The sequence below is a fragment of the Trachinotus anak genome, unplaced genomic scaffold (genome assembly GCF_046630095.1).
Source record: "Trachinotus anak isolate AG129_WGS33_773 ecotype Australia unplaced genomic scaffold, CSIRO_AGI_Tana_v1 ptg000002l, whole genome shotgun sequence".
Classification (NCBI taxonomy): domain Eukaryota; kingdom Metazoa; phylum Chordata; class Actinopteri; order Carangiformes; family Carangidae; genus Trachinotus; species Trachinotus anak.
In genome coordinates this window covers 3,673,968-3,691,094 of record NW_027273853.1, presented here as the reverse complement: position 1 = coordinate 3,691,094, position 17,127 = coordinate 3,673,968, and the positions used below count along the sequence as shown (strand labels likewise).

General features: G+C 40.3%; 1 protein-coding gene across 1 annotated transcript in view; it reads right to left on the bottom strand.

Moving 5' to 3' along the window:
- Positions 1 to 2,816: 2,816 nt before the first annotated feature.
- The window catches only part of znrf1 (zinc and ring finger 1), a 73,754-nt gene continuing 59,443 nt past the window's right edge, over positions 2,817 to 17,127 (bottom strand). The window contains exons 3-5 of the mRNA XM_071490700.1: positions 9,434 to 9,539; positions 6,119 to 6,210; positions 2,817 to 4,596 (exon numbers count right to left, since the gene is read on the bottom strand). Coding sequence (XP_071346801.1) covers positions 6,153 to 6,210; positions 9,434 to 9,539 — 164 coding nt within the window. The 3' untranslated portion in view covers positions 2,817 to 4,596; positions 6,119 to 6,152. The remainder of the gene's footprint in view (positions 4,597 to 6,118; positions 6,211 to 9,433; positions 9,540 to 17,127) is intronic.

The window sequence follows — 17,127 nt, the reverse complement described above, 5'->3', positions numbered from 1 at the left end:
AGTGTTGACAAAATATTTTTCACTGTTTTCGACCACTTTTTAATTGTCTCTAAAAAAACTGTAGCATTTTTACATGGTATATGCAGCTCTAAATTAATGCTAATTGTTGTCTCAGTGTAATTAATAATCTTTTTTTTGGCCACTTGATGGGAGTGGAATAAGCTAAAAGCCACAATCTCAACATATTATTACCTTCTTAAGTTTTTCTAACATGTTAGCAAGCATTTGCCTATTTACACATCAATCAGACACGGAGCGATACATTCATTTTTGTTTCACTCATTTGTTTGTGTCTGATGAATGAAAGTCCAATAATCAGTCTCCTTTTAGCTCATTTTGAGTAAGCTCCACTAACTCCTGATGGAAATATCAGCTAAAGAGACTATGTTCACCAGCAGACTAACTTTATCTGCCTTTATGTGCTGGGCAAGTACTGCACAGTGGGTTTACAGTGTGTATAAGCTTTGTTGCTAAAAGCAGGAGCTCGCTGTGGCTGGAAACAAGGTCGATGTTAATAGTGAGAGTGAATCAAAAACGAAAGCTGTGGCCTGAAAAACCAAAACAATGAGCTGAAGAAACTGCAGAGCCAGTGGATTATTCTTGGTGGGTTGAACACTACAAGTGACACTTTTCACATTACATGTAGTCACTGTTAATATAAAAATATCATATATATGTCAGTGCAGCTTTAATATTTAGCTGTTCATTTACTCACTATGTTAACCAGCCACTTACTCCTCTGGGCAGGTAGTGTGCTGTGGGTTTATCAGAGCATTTTACATTGAAAGATTGAGAGGAGCAGAACTTTTCAGCAGGAAAACAAAAACAATGAGCCAAAGGGACTGAGATGCTCTGTAGAGTGGGTTTGAATAGTGCAGTAGTGCAAACATAGCCTACGTATACTGTATGTTCACAGACTTTATAATGTCTCCCAATGCACTTCGAGTAAAGTTTTATGAAACGACTCTAATGACAAGGGTCCCAATAAATGGACTGTGCTGACTTAAACATCCATCTATTCCAGAAAATAGAAATCCTCATGACTAACACAGAGTACAGAGAAGCCCATGTTCTGTAAATGGTCAGCTCCCAACTTACCACATGTTAGGCAGTTTTCCTTCAGGGCACTACAGAGCCCCCACTGAGAGTCGACTGCATTCAGCTGATATTTCCTGATATTAACACCTATAAAGGCGACTGCAGAGCAATAAATCACAGGGAGAAAAGGAAGGGGCAACAACCTCATCACCCATCAACATTTTAGTTTAGTGCAAAGTTATACCTCAAGAATTAGAATGATTGATAGATTAAAATGGTCAAAAATATATAATTGTATTGATTAATTTTCACCCCAAACATATGATAGATCGTCTTAGAGGGCTCTGAATCTGTCAGACTCTCTGATCAGTGATTTCCTGCCAATATTCAGGACTTGGTCTGAAAATTCTCCTGAAGACTGGTTTTCCCCCAAAGCTTCGTAAAAGTAAGTCCAACTCTTACACAGCTATTTAGGACAGTGGAACAGGAGTCAAAGGTATAAGAATTGGGGTTGGATTGTCATAAAATGCAAGGAGGAAATGTTTGAGGGAAAAATCCACACTTGAATGTTTTTGATCAAAAAAAGAGCAGCTTGTCATCTACCTGTGATGGATTTCCGGCTCTAATTTAATGTTTGGTATATATATTGGTAATGTTAGAGTTATCAGGCATTAGAAAACGTCTGTCTCTTCAATAAAAAAGTCACGACTCCCAAGTAGTATTTTGGCATGAAATATCAAATCACTAATCTTAGACCTCTGATGTTTGTAGCAGCAAACAGTGAAACAGTGAAAGTTCAACTTTGTAGCGGACGCATAAAACATTCAGCAGTTTAAAGTCCATTTCCAAATTCTGGTTCAGTCTTAGATGATAGCAGCAGCTGTGTCCCTTTATCCCAAAGCATTTTGAATTCACTGCAACTGCAACACTGGTTTCTTTCTCCATAGCAATGGTAGCTAAGACTCGTGGGTATTGTAGTGTTCATATCCAACCACCATGCCAAAATGATAATAATGGACTCTTGTGTTCAAATTCAAAAAGTAGTGAGAGAGTTGTAACCTTATTCATAAAAACCCTTCTCTGGGAATTGTCAGAGGGTATTCTGGGAAATGTAGTAAAATGACTAAATGGAACGGGATCACACAAACCCTCTTCAGAAAAAGTGGATACATCACATTTAACTCTAAAATATCCCATTGGGTGTGGTGAACATGTCTGAGTGATGTATGAGTACAAGATAATTCAAGGGTGGATTTTTTTGTTAAAGACCAACTGTAGTTTTGCCAATATACAGGTATGATAGACACTGTATGACTTTAGGCTCACAGTGATCTCAGGATTAAAGGTCCCATATTGTATAAAGGTAGATGTCCATGTCTTTTTGATTATAAAGCAGGTCTAGCTTCTATATTAACACTGTGAAAGTATCAACGCCTCAGTCCACAGAGAAATGCACACAGCCTGTATTCAGAAACTGAGCCTTAAAACCAGCTGTCAGGACTTCTGTAACTTTGTGATGTCACAACAAAGCAGTCACTGCTCTCAGCCACGCTCCAAGCCCCGCCCACCTGGACCCACCATCCAAATTTGCAGGATTTGATTTCTCTGAGTGTTTACTTGAAATCTTCTATATTTTTATTTGATCCCTCAGAAAACAGTCAGCCAATCAGAAGAGAGGTTGTTAAAGTGTAAAATATGGGACCTTTAAGATGGGAGGCCCAGTGATGGTCTGTTGTGTGAGATGTATCTGGGTCACAGAATCAAAGTTCAAAATAGAGTGTCATCTAGCACAATTTATTCCACCATTTGTTTACAGTAGCTTTTTGTAAATGCAGTTTGTTTGTATGATTTGGTTTGTAGTAGTCTTCATAGATCAGCTCTGGCATTCTGAAGAGTGAGTAACACCCCACATGACTGGAATATTAAACAAATATTGTTAAATATGAACAAATGAATAAATAAAGCCCCGTTCAGCGGATCCACAGTGGGACTAGAGAGTCCATTTTCAGGTCTGAGTGGCTCACGTCTCCAGTCGAGGTTAACCAGACCTACTCTAGCAGAAACACAACGTGGGGAACCGACAGTAGCATGAGTCTCACACTCAAACACACATGCACAAACAGTCATATGCACTGAGACACGCACACACACGCTCTCACACTCAAGGCTCTCACTAGAAAATGACCAATCATGATCACGTGAAAATGACCAATCATGATCATGAAAAATCTGGCAGATCTAAAAAGAAAAAACTGAGAGAGGTTACATGTATAATTTACAATATGTCATGTCGCTTCTCTGTGGCTGTAAACATCCGCAAAGTAAAGGGAGGACTGCCAGTAACACAGACAGGGAACATGGACATCTAGACTGTAAACATTTCAATACATAGACACACAGCACTGTCCCAGTTGGCCCTCTACACTGACCTTTCATGCTGTCTCACACACACACACACACACACACACACACACACACACACACACACAGAGTCACACTAGGCTTCAGCAAAAGCTATTTTGTCACCGTTCCAAGCTCTCGGACACACACGCACACACACACACACGCACACACATGGTGTACATACACATACAGATGAAGCCTGACACTGGAGCATCCAAAACGCACATGTTACACAGTAGGAGCGTAAACAACATTGCCGGCCTCTTCGTCCCTCCCAATCAGAACTGAGCATGCTCAGACTACTCCTCTCCATCCCCAGTCCACCTCCAGGTTCCCCTCTCTGTTTTGTACATACAACACAAGCTGACAACCTAAGTTTTTTTTTCTAACCCTCCCTGCCTGCCCAGGTGTGCATGAACCTGACTAACGCTTTGATGTAATTTCTATGAGTCAAATTGGCGAGGAAGGACACAGAACTGAGGCTATGAGAAAGAAGCACACCAGGACCGAGTCTTTTATGTGAGGATGTCACCGAGCTGGAGTCCTGTTGTGAAATGAGAGGCCCACCGAATATTGTACAAGACTGTTTCTCATTGCAAGCGTCTGCAACTCAACAATCCTCCATTTTTGTCGATGTCTTTCTTCTTCCTCTTTTTCCTCCTTTCCATCCTCCCTCTCTCCTGCCCCCTCCCTGCTCTGTTTCCTCTCCTCTCCCCAGTTAAGGCCATGGGAGGGTTGGACACAAAAGACTGACAGGCTTGGATCCAGATACAAGATGGGGGACCAGCTACTGGAGACCTGTAAGGACCTGAGCACCTCAGAGAGGCAACTGGCCACGGCTGATTTGGAAGGGGAGTTGAGGCCTGGTGAAGCCCTTTCAGGGACTCTGTTAGCCTGGACAGGTGAGAGGGTTTGGAAGGGACAGGGAGTTTGTGAGCAGTCTCCTCAGCAGATGTAAAATGGTGGGCTTGGGAGGGGCCCTTTAATGTACAATGGTTTGACAGTCACGTTTTTTTTGGTTCAGTTCACAAGGAATAATTATCTTGGTTAGGATGATGGATTCTGTCAGGGTAAGTATGTGTTGATCACTTTGATTGTTTCATCGGATTTGGTTGCGTCTGTGTCCAGATATCCATGGTAGGACCACGAGATGTTCTGGAGACAAAGAGGAGGAGGGTGGAGCAGAGACACAGAGACAGACAGGGAGGGTTTTAGTTAAACATTAAGCAACATATTAATGCATGAAAAATGATTTCAGTGGCTTAGATGACAATAATTTGTGCAATTTCACAGACACACTCAGTATACGAGCAGAAGACTGTACTGTAGAAAAACACAGAAGAAGTGTATGGATTGTGTTCAAGAAAAGACATTTTGTGTTGAGTATCTTTATCTCCAATAGTATTGTAATTTTAGTCATGCCAGCCCCTAATAACTCTGTGGTTGGCAATGTGCACTAGTCAGCCACCACTGTGGTACAAACTGAAATATCTCAAAAACTAATGGATTAGCATGAAATTCAGTACAGACATTCATGGTCCCCAGAGGATGAAATTTATTGACTTGACCCCCTGACCTTTCATCTACAGCCCCCATGGCATTGACATTTATAGGTTGTAGTATAATGGGGACTAAATCCCACTGAGCATCTACTGGATGGATTACCATGAATGTTTTGTACAGACATTCATGATCCTCAGAGGATGAATCTTAATGACTTTGGTGAACCTCTGACTTTTTCCCTTGCACCACAACTTTTTCATTTAACCATTAAATCTGTCAGCATCTACTTGCTGAATTGCCAGATCACCACATTTAATGTATTTTGTAGACATTAATGGTTTCCAGAGGATGTATCCTTCTATTGATGTTCCCCTGACTTTTACAACAGCATAATTAAAAGGTTGTAATTGCTCATCTATTAGAAGGTTGCAATTAAATTTGGTACAGGCATTTATTCCCCTCAGGGTGAATCCTGAAGACTTTGACTACATTTATCTAGTGCCACCATCAGGTCAAAACTTTAATTTGTTCAACACTTTGGTTTATGAACCTTCACCTGCAAAACTAACATTCCCATCAGCCTCATCCGCACTTTGTGTTTAGTGCTAATTAGCTAATGTTAGAATGCTTACTCACTAAACCATTGTAAACGTGCTTGTTCAACATCACCATGTCAGCATTGTCACTGTCAACATGTTAGTTAGCTAACATTAGCATTTAGCTCAGAGTATTGTGTGTGTTTTAAGGAAAGCCACGTAGAGGTTCTAGCATGGCTGTGTTGCTTGGCCTTTGAAATGTTCTGTACAAATAAATACATTATCATTTACATTTTTCATCATCAACATTTAAAAAGAGTTTAGAAACTCAGGATACTAAAAATACTGCTAACGATAGCACTGATACTAATGCTAACGGTAATGCTGATAAGCAAAATACACATTCATAAATGCATAAAATCTAATCAAATTACAATAAATTCTGGTTCTGTTTAAGGGCTTCCCATTCACAATAATATCATTCCTGAACTCAATTTGTTTCCAGTCAAACGCATCAAATCCATTACATCAATGGAGGAAGATGGTCAATCTGGACCTACAAAGCCAAAATGTGCTTCTGTAGACTGATTTATATGCAAAAATTCAAAAATTAGCATTCACAGTGTGTGTGGTCTCACCTTGAACAGTATTCATAGTGGGCCTGGTGGTAAGTCAGTCAGAGGGGTGTTCAGGGCAGGACCGATTGATCTCAAACCACGAGTCTATACAGCTGCAGATACATATAGACACACAGTTACTTTGTATAACCACAAGTCAGCTGCAAATACAGAGGGCATTTAGCTCACTTAGCTGACTAATCAAAAGGTCAGTCATCAGGGGTTAAGAAAAATCACAGTCAGCTAAGTAATAATTAAAGAGCAGAGAAAAATAATACAACAATACATTTGATAAAGCAAGAGACATGCTAAGATATCAACTGAATTATACTGTAGTCTTAAATGAGTTCAGTACGACAGAGGACTGTTGCAGTGAAGTAACATGTTGGCATGTTGGAAGGCCTCTGTACACACCCACAGTCACAGAACATACACATTATGTATGTGAGACTCACATGTGTATCGTTTTAAACTTGTAACATTTCACACTGTCTCTGTGTTTCATGGAACTGTAAGTGTGTTTGTGTGGTAAAAGAAGATGATTTACTAAAGTGAAAGTAGCAATTTAAGTAAGAGTTCTATACCACAATGTAGAAATACTCCGCTACAGGTTTAAGTCTCACTCTCAAAATGTTACTTTAGTAAAATTAGAGAGCTAGAACCAGCAAAAAGTACTTAAATATCAAAAATAAAAGTACTTACTTTGAAAAGTATATCCATCTGTGTTATGTGTGATTGCCCCTGTGTAACCTTGATTGCTTTTATTACTTATTGTCTTTATCTTGTGTTTTGAAAGGTGCTCTATAAATAAAGTTTACTTACTTACATCTGGGGGTTAAATTGTTATATGATTTCAAATACTTTTGGAATATATCTTAATGTATGAGCATTATTTTACATTAATGTAAAATTATGTTATAATTATATTATAATTATGTAATATATGCCATTTAAGAGGAGCTCAGCTTTACTATGATACTTACTGCAGGGTGGTTTTATGTAAAACAATACATCTAAGGATTGGCATGTAAAAACTATCTGGAAAACTACAGTATCGCTGTCAGATTAAGTGTAGTAAAATAAATAAATAAATGAATGACAATGATGCTTGAAATGTAATTAAGCTATTTCAATCAAACACTCTCCAACCAACAGATGAATTGAAATTGGCATTAAAAAATTTTGTCTAATGTGGTTAAATCAGCCCCGATTCATAAATTAAAGATTGATTGATTCTGACGGTATCTGTTTTCGACAGCTGCATCATACTGTGTGAAAAGCTTCTCCTTCGCTTCATTACATCCCTGCAGCCATTTGAAGGCAGCAGGACGCATATGTTGATAAATATACAGCCTCTGATTTGAGAGGCACTGAGCCACGACCGTTCACTGTGTTTACCTTTATTAATTAGCCTGCAAATGACACCATGCTGCTAAAGGAATAACCCCACACACCTCTATACGCTTCTGACTGGCTGCTTAGAGATCAGTATTTTGCCTGTTATGCAGGAGACATTGCATTACCGGATCTCATTAATCATGGGCATCGTGACCTTTTCTAACTTTGTTTTTTCCAAGTTTTTGTTTCTTCAGCAGTTCATCTTTTATTCTTGAAATGCCTTGAAATGTAAATACTGCTGCATCACATTTGTGTCCTGACATTTACAACAGACTGAAAAAGCATTGGATTGATGCGATCAGATACACTCACTGAGCACTTTATTAGGAACACCTGTGCACCTTCTTGTTCATGCAATTATCCAATCAGCCAATCATATGGCAGCAGTGCAAGCATATAAAGTCCTGCAGATGCAGGTCAGGAGCTTCAGTTAATGTTTATATCAGACATAAGAATGAGGAAAAATGTGATCTCAGTGACTGTGTCATGACTGTTGGTGTCAGACGGCTGGTTTGAGTGTTTCTGAACCTGCTGATCTCCGCGATCTTCACACATACACACAGTCTGTAGAGTTTTAAATCAGAATCATAGGAAAATCGAAAAACATCCAGTGAGCAGCACTTCTTTGTCGATGAGAGAGGTCAGAGGAGAACAGGTTGGAGCGGACGGGACTGCTTTGACAGCCACTCTTTACAACTGTGTAGCAGAAAAGCATCAGAATGAACAACATGTCCAACCTTGAGGTGGAGGAACTACAACAGCAGAGACCACGTCAGGTTCCTCTCCTGTCACCAAGAACACAAACCTGGTCTGATGGATCTGGATTTCTGCTGATGGTCGAGTCAGAATCTGACATCAGCAGCATGAATCCATGGACCTGCCTGGTCCCAACAGTGCGGGCTGCTGCTGCTGGGGGTGTACTGGGTTGGGGAGTGGGTTCTTGGTATTTTGGGCTTGAATGCTACAGCCTCTCAAAGTGTTGTTGCTGACCATTTTCATCCCTTTATGGCCACAGTTTACCATCGTCTAATGGCTACATCCAGCTGGATAATGCTCTGGTTATAATGAATAATGCACTGGTTTCATGAACATGACAGTGAGTTCAGTGACCTTCAGTGACCTCCTCAGTCTCCAGACCTGAATCCAGTAGAGCACCACTGGGATGCAGTAGAACAGGAGATTGGCAGCTTGAATCTGCAGCTGATGGAGGAAAGTTTCCAACATCTTGTTTAATCCATGACATGAAGAACTGAGGCTGTTTGAGAACAAAGGGAGGAACTACCCAGTATTAGTGTGGTGTTCCTGATAAAGTGCTCAGTGAGTGTAAATGGTTTCACCTGACTATTTTTTTTATCACTTACTTCTTTAATTAATGTCTGAAAATATAGCAACATGTTGTGGTGTTGTATACTCTCATTGTGCCGCTTTGCAACATGCAAAAAAACAGAAAATATCATTTTGTCATTCTTCATTTGTTTTATTTGTTGAGTTGTCATACAGCACTCTGATTGGCTTAGCTGTTTTGGAGCTGTGAGATCAGTGGTGTGACTGGCTGACACTCTGCCATTTTACATTTCTGCAGCTGCACATAGGTCCAACACCTACCAGCAAGCTAAGCTAATGAGATAAAACACTAGCAGCTATCAGTCATCTCCAGCCTGCTCTCATTTCTTTATGCTAATTATCCCAAGCTATCAAAGCTGATTTGACAGTGATATATGGATGTTTAGAAATGCTACACGCAGCACCTTCATTATCCTCTGATAGAATATATATAATAACTAAATCAAAGGCAACGAGCACTGTCCATCTTATCTTATCCAGTAAGTGGATTTAATTAGAAGAAGTGCAAAATTATATAACTGGCAGTGATTCAAGTGTAAGTGTGTGTGTGTTTGTGTGTGTGTGTGTGTGTGTGTGTGTGTGTGTGTGTGTCACCTTTTGTGGTAGATGCAGAGGCACGGCAGTCTGGCTATGGTGTCCCCTTGCTGCAGTTCCTCTAGACAGATCACACACTCACCAGCATCCCTCGCCAACACATCATCTAAGGTGGCAGACACACACACACACACAAAGAGCACAACACATATCAGTATGTACCAAAAACAGTGACAATTTCAGACTCAGACAGCATATCAAACAGCAGAGAGCAGAGAGGAGAGCAGCTTGGTGAATCACACACACGCTTGTAACAAGGAAAATGCACAAGAGGAAGTTTCAAGAATTCAGAGCCTTGAGTCTGTTTCCAGAGCAAAGAAACAACAATGTCCAACACAATATTTTTGTCTCCACCCATCTACTGCCTGGATTCAGACTCTTAAAAGGTTGTGAATGGTCTGCCAAAGGTGCCATAAAATGTATTTCCATTTTTTAGTTTTGTGTTTTACTTACAGATTAGGATCTGGTGACAACAGATCATGGTTGCCCTTTGACAACACAGACAGAGAGAGCAGGCCATGGATATATTTGTCACTTCAAGGAAAGCTCAAAGAAATGCTGATACAACTCTTGCTAATTAGCACTAAGCTGTTGGTCTTTTGAGTAGAGAGCCAGTCCTCAGACTCTTGCCACTGTGGGACACAGCTATAAAGACTCTGGCTGCTACTTTAGGTGGAGAATGGCTGCAGGTTGAAGAAACCCCAGTTTCTAATCCATGGTGAGTCAAATAAAGCTCCAAAATGCAAGCGCTGGAAATCAAGGTAGCATGAGCACTGAGACTCAGACACAAACCACTGCTCCTCCCGCCCCTCCCTCTCCCTGCTCCGTTACGCTCCTCCCAGACCTTTACCAATATTCCCGTTGTGTAGCACAATGTGTCGTTGTGTATAGTGATGTCTTCCAGCAGCTAATAACTAGCTTAAAGCCTCTGGAATATCTCTGCGCTGCTACCAGGACGTTCAATGTGTCACAGAAGCCTCTCTGTGTTTTGGATCATATTTCATTTAAAAAAATATTAGAAAAGTGTTGTATTCTGTGGCTTTATGAGCCAATCTCAAGTCACTGATTATCTGCTTGTTTTTATGTGTGTCATCTTTGGTGCTGTCCTGTCCAGGGTGTACCCTGCCCTCACCCAATGTCAGCTATGATTGGCTCCAGCCCCTCGCAGATAGACGGTATAGATAATGGATGGATGGATCTCTGGTGCTAAACTGATAACTGGTGTATTTTATTGCATGTTTTCCTGCTTTTCCTGCTTATAATTACTGTTGTCTTTGTCTGTTCACTCACTGTACATGTTCAGTTCACTTCAAAGTACTTTACCCAAGGGCGTATTTGAGGCGAGCTAATCTGCAAATATAAGAACGCACAAAAAAAAAACTGTGCAACAAAAATACTAAATATGAGTGTAAAGATTACAGAAAAGACAGAAAGAGTTGGAAGACATTAAAGCTGATTTGCCAATTAAGTGCTAATCAATAGGTTCTACAAAGACACATTACCAGTGTGTTATAGATGCATTCATAGTCTATACACAGAGTAAACTGACTTTTATCAAGGATGTTCACAAGTCTCTGGAATAAAACCAAACTTTCTTCTACTTGGTCATCTGAAACACAGTGTCATTGGCTTGAAGAATAAAGATCATGTGTGAGGTTGCTGATCATCATATGTGGCCTATTGAGGACCTGTTTACTGTTATATGAACCAGGCATCTGTGTGTGTTACCAACAGTGGTGGAGCTGAGGATAATGACACCTTGTAATTGATTTGACAAAGAGCTGTGAGAAAACTGATCATGTGCAGGATATGATGAGTTGATGATGTAAATGGAAAGTTTTCTGCTGGTACATGAGTTTGAATTAAATTACTGTAAATACTGATGAGAAGGCCAGAAGCAATGGAAGTTTTTTAATGAATTAAATCAGAGGTTAATAACTATTTTCAACTTTACATAGTAAAAGCAATCTATAGTAATTATACTGTAATACTTCATTGAAACTCAAAACCCTGTAGTCCAAGTTTGACAGCAGAAACAAACTGTAAAAACACCATTAACATATTATTTGTTATTATCTGTCATTATTGTATGTTTACACATCCAACAGACACAAAGTAGTAACATTAAGCTATAGTACCCGAGTAAATACACATTTACAAAAAAAGATAGATAGATAGATAGATAGATAGATAGATAGATAGATAGATAGATAGATAGATAGATAGATAGATAGATAGATAGATAAGGAGAGGGGGGCAGACTATGAGATGGAGACAGAAGACATGTGCTCTGACTGCAAATCAGCTTAGTTCCTCAACAAACTCCCATAACCTCTTTCCTCCTCCCTCCCTCACCCATTCTCTATACCCCCCCCCCCCCCCCCCCCCCTATTGTTCATTGTAGCACATCCTTCCATCCCTCCATCCTCTGTCACCCTCCTAAAAACATCCAGCATCTCTCCTACAGAGTGCTCTGGGTTAAACCACAGGCATCTACATAACGTACACTGTCTGATAACAATACAGCCGCTCTCCTTCCCCTCCTCCTCTTCCTCAAATTGCCTTAGCATACAAATCCAACCAGGAAACACTCAGATTAATCAGCTCCAAAAAAGTCTGCATACTTTAAGCAATGTGACTTTGCCGGTTTGACAGCGAGTGCAGAGTATATTAAATCTAAAGTCAACATCTGATCCAAGCTTTAATAATCAAGTGAAGAGTGCTATTCAGTCTTGTTTCTTTCACCTGTAAAATGTTTAAAGAGATGAGGTCGTCTGGATAAAGTTAGTCCCCCAACTCGTCACACATCGGAGCAGATAACCTCTGTCCCAGCTGACCTCCACTGAATCCCTCTGAATTTTACAACCGATTATAAGTTAATTTTTAAAAACTTTTCACAATCTTGCAGCTGCATTATGGACGAGCATGTGATCTGAAGTCCAGAGCTGAAACGAGGTCATTGCAGTACAGAAGGTAGTAACATACTGTCCTACGCTACAGGGCAGACTGAAGCTTTAAAGACCTGCACGTGGTGTCATGAAGCCACAATGTGCAAAATGAAAGCACAGAAGAAACTTATACTCTGGTTTGAAGATTTTTGAAGAAGTCCTCCACATTGCATGAAAAATGTATACATGTATATAATAGAATAGAATAGAATAGAATAGAACAGAACAAAACAGAACAGAACATAATATAATATAATATATTTAAGTAAGTAAAGTGAACAGTTGGAATTTAAAGCTGAGATCTACAGCAGTAAATGTGTGCAGTGTTTAACATGAAAATGGTTCACCCTCTGAGGAGCATGACCTTCAGTAAGATCAGGACGTTTTATAGCAATCTGTGAGATGTGACAATGCTTGATGACAACTCAGGGGTTCACCAAGTTTATTAGGGTTCATCCTCTGAGGAGCATGAATAGACCCTAAATGTCACAGCAGCCTGTCAGTAGTAGTTGGAGGGGCTGACTGATTAACAGGCTGCTAGAATAGAATGTAAATAAGAGCAGATTACACTGAATGTTACATATACATAAAGTATGTTATGTAATATACTGTATGTTATTTAATCAAAGATTGTAACACATGTGCAGGGTGTGTAAAATGAATTGAGTGAGAACTTTGTGCTCTGTTTAGTGCCCTCAAATATTCCCACAATTCAACAAGAACAGTCGAGTCCACGGTGTGTGCAGTGTGTACACTACTTCAGAAGGCTGTCACTTTTTATTCAAAATTCAGACTTTAGTTTGAACGTGGGAAAAAAAAATGAAATCTTGAAACTGTAATGACCTGTTCAAATTTACACTCTATAAACACAACAGTAGTTTGACTCGTGGATTATCTGTAAGATGGACCGCAATTACGGTTGGACGATACAGCAATAAAATGACTCACAGGCAGGTTTGGCATGTGTAACAGATAAGGCCTTTTATTCATCCCCCTTCAGGAGCAAGCGTCACCCAGCATCACACCAGCAACACACAAGTTGTTAAAATGGCGCCTTTTTATGCTGTGTATTGGCTAATTACCTTGGGAGACTCCACTCACAGGGATCCAGTGCCTGCTCATGTATTAACACACCTTTTTCTTACAACTACACACACACACACACACACACACATATCCTCACACCCCCATACACACATTCACCTCCTTGCTACCAAACGAAACGAAACCCCACATTACATCTACTACAATAAAATACACATCTCTGAACCACCCCACACCAATTTACACTTGGTTTAACCCAGAACTATAAAACATGGGGTCTGTTGTCTGGGGAAGCCTTTTGCCCAAACACCCTGAAGACAAAGAGACTGGTGAGTAGTTAACACACTTTATGCTCCCTCATTGCACCTTCATACACTTATTGCACATACTACACATGACATCAACCATTACATTCTTTTGGCTCAACTCTAAGCTCATTGTTTATTCCTTAAAACATGGCTGCACATTTACTCCCATGTCCCTCTCTTCCAGGTGGAGCTGCGTGGCCTACACAGCACCCGCCATCCAATCACAATTAAAAAGGACAATAACCATGGAGACAAATATTCCAATCATAAATAGTGCAAAGTCTAGCCATACAAATGTACAAAATGCAATGTTATCAAATGTATTGTGCAAATCTTCAATAAAGTGCTGTTGCTCCTATTAAAGTGCTTGTGCAATTATTGAAGTGCATGTGTTTCCATACCCCTAACAGTCAAAAGTGCATGGTGCCATATTTACAACGTCAGGTGATGAAGCGCTCTTCGTCACATTATCCAACTGTCAAACAATAAACTGACATGTGTTGCCTTCAAATGAACAAATTACATGTTAGTTCAAATTCATTTGAAGTTGACTTCTACTAGTTTCTGTTAAGAATCCCACATGCAATGCATCACATTTCATTCATGAAAATTACAGTCATGTGATTTAACACTTTATTATTGAAGGAAGAAAGTTTTGATGATTCATGAGCTCCTAAAATCTACAGAGTGTCTAGTAGATGACTGAGAGTGATTCTGGATGCAGTCTCTTAGAGATGGTTCCTGTTATTGGTCTGAAGCTTTGACAGCATTTGTTTTTTGTCTGAAGCTAATGGGAATGTTGCTTATTGCTGGCAAAATAATTGCATTATCTTTAAAGAAAGAGGCATCCCATCTTTACCATCCTGTACAGCAGTAGACTCTGGTTTAAACTAGTACATATATATATATATATATATATATATATATATATATATACACACACACACACAAACTCCAAGGTGCTTTTGAAAGAAAGCTGAGAAAAAAAGTCTCTGACAAAAATAAATGGGGTGAAACAATAGCCTAACACAACACTGAGGAGGAGATGTGTAAATTATGAATGATATCAAAATAACAAATCTCATGACATATGAACTCAGTAACAAATTAGGCTGTGATCAGAACATGAGGTAATGGGATGTGAGGTTGTGCAGACTCTCCCAGGTCGCTGCATCATTAGCTCTCCTCTCACCTGCCCCTGTTTCCCTCTTGACTTTGAGCTGTCTCTCCTGGTTGCTGGCTTGCCAACAGACATTTGGCATCCTGCACCTTCACATCAGTTACGAGCTGGGGGAGTCGCTCTTTGCTTCTCTGAATCACAGCACTAAATTCCCTCTGTCTTGTCCCTGTTTGTGTCCTCCAATGACCTGAGCTGCAGGAGGTAAACTGCACACTCACTCTTTCGCTTCCTTTCGTCTCCATACCATCCTCCTGACTTCTGTGTCTGTATCTGGCCCCCCTCTCCCTCTCTGTGCGAGGGGCTATATTTAGTGGGAGGCATTAAAATATCATCAAGTTGAAGCCCAGAAAAGATCCTAGTGGTCAGCTCACGTGGACTCGGTGTGCTACCAATAACCCTCACCTGCGTCACACTAACTCACTGCACAGCACACACACACATACAGTGCAGACAAGTAAGGAAGCACAGAGACACATTTGGCTTCTTCTTTAGATCTATGTGAGAAATTATTTCTGCAATCTGTAAGCTTGTGCTAATTCAGGGCAGCAAAGATGAAGCATTTAGTGTCACATTTATCAAGTTGTTTCTCCTCGTCGTCATTGGTATGCAGTGAAGATGTCAGGAGAGTCTTTCTCCAACCTTAATAAATGTGTGTTTTTAGTGTCTAACCGTGCCACATCTTAAAACAACAACAGGTACGGGGTTTTTTTCTACCTTTCACTTTCAGTTTCTTAAGTTCAAATGTGGCTCAAAAAAAAAAACTTAGTGTCAGAACATATCTTAAATGACAGGTGCTGTCAAAGGCTCCTGAACCCAGACTTGAGATTTAGCTGCAGTCATCCTTCCTTCGACTCTGACCAGTCTCCCTGTCCCTGCTGCTGGACAGTCCCCAGCTGGTGTTAGCCAGGTGATGAGCAGTGTCTGGTGTTTGTCAGACACAGTGTTTGGAGCTCTGCTCATACAGTTTAACTGTTGTCTCATCAGTCCAGAGAATCTTTTCCCTCCTGCTCTCAGAGTCTTTTTAATGCTGTTTGACAAACTCCAGCAGGCTGTCATATGCCTTTTACTCAGAGTGGCATCTGCCTAGCCACTCTCCCATAAAGGCCTGATTGATGGAGTGCTGCTGAGATGGTCATCCTTCCGACAGGTTCTCCCATCTCTGCAGAGGACCTCCCTGACCAAGACCCTTCTTGTCTGGTTACAGACTCCAGGAAGAGTCCTGGAGGTTCCAGACTTCTTCTGTTTGTGAGGCCACACCTGGGAACACTTACGGCCATGTGAACTGTGGGACCTTATACACACAGGTGTGTGCTTTCTGGGCTATGTCCAATCAATTCAATTTGAGAAAGGTGGTGGTTCTAGACAATCAAGGACAATTAAAGTCTTTGGTCTTAGTCAGCACTTGCGCAGCAGAATTTTTAATTAATTGTAGCTGATTCATTGTGTTCCCCAGTAGACCACAAAGGAGAGCATTACAATACTCTAGCCTGTTGGGAATAAAAGTATGCATCTCTCTCTCTCTCTCTGTTGCTCTGAGGGAGAAATGGCCTCACAATGTTCCTCAGATGATAAAATGCTGTTTTTGTGACACCTACACCATAAGTGTAGAAATAAAAATCAGAATCAATAATCACTCCTAGATTTTCTTACTTCTTAGATTGGATTGAGTCCACTGCCCAGCATACTAATTAAAAAGTAGTGGTGTAGTAGTAGTTGTGGTTCAGGTATCCACATATGGTATGGAGGAGTGCTACAGAAAATGATATGACAATTTCTTTCCACACAGATATGAGGTAAACCAGTTAGAATCAATCCTTGAGAAGAAAACATGCTCTTACTTATCTTATTACCTAAAAGAGGTGGTCTGGTGGTCCACAGTATCAGAGGCAGCACTTAGGTCACGTACCACCAGGACTGAAGGCCTGTTTCTGTGCAGATTGTTCTGATACTGTTCACTATTTTTAGCAGGGCTGTGATGTGTCCTAAAACCTGGTTGAAACATTTCTAATTCAGTGTTTTGAGTTCAAAAACATATTCAGCTGATTAAAAACATGTTTCTCTTAAAAATGGGAGACTTGAAATCCCTCTAAAACTATTGGGTGTTAAAATGTCCAGGTTCCCATTCATAAAAAGAGCTTTCACAAAAGCAGTCTTTAAATTATTATGGGGAGTGATTTACTATGGCATGGATGTCTTCAGATACAGAATTGATTA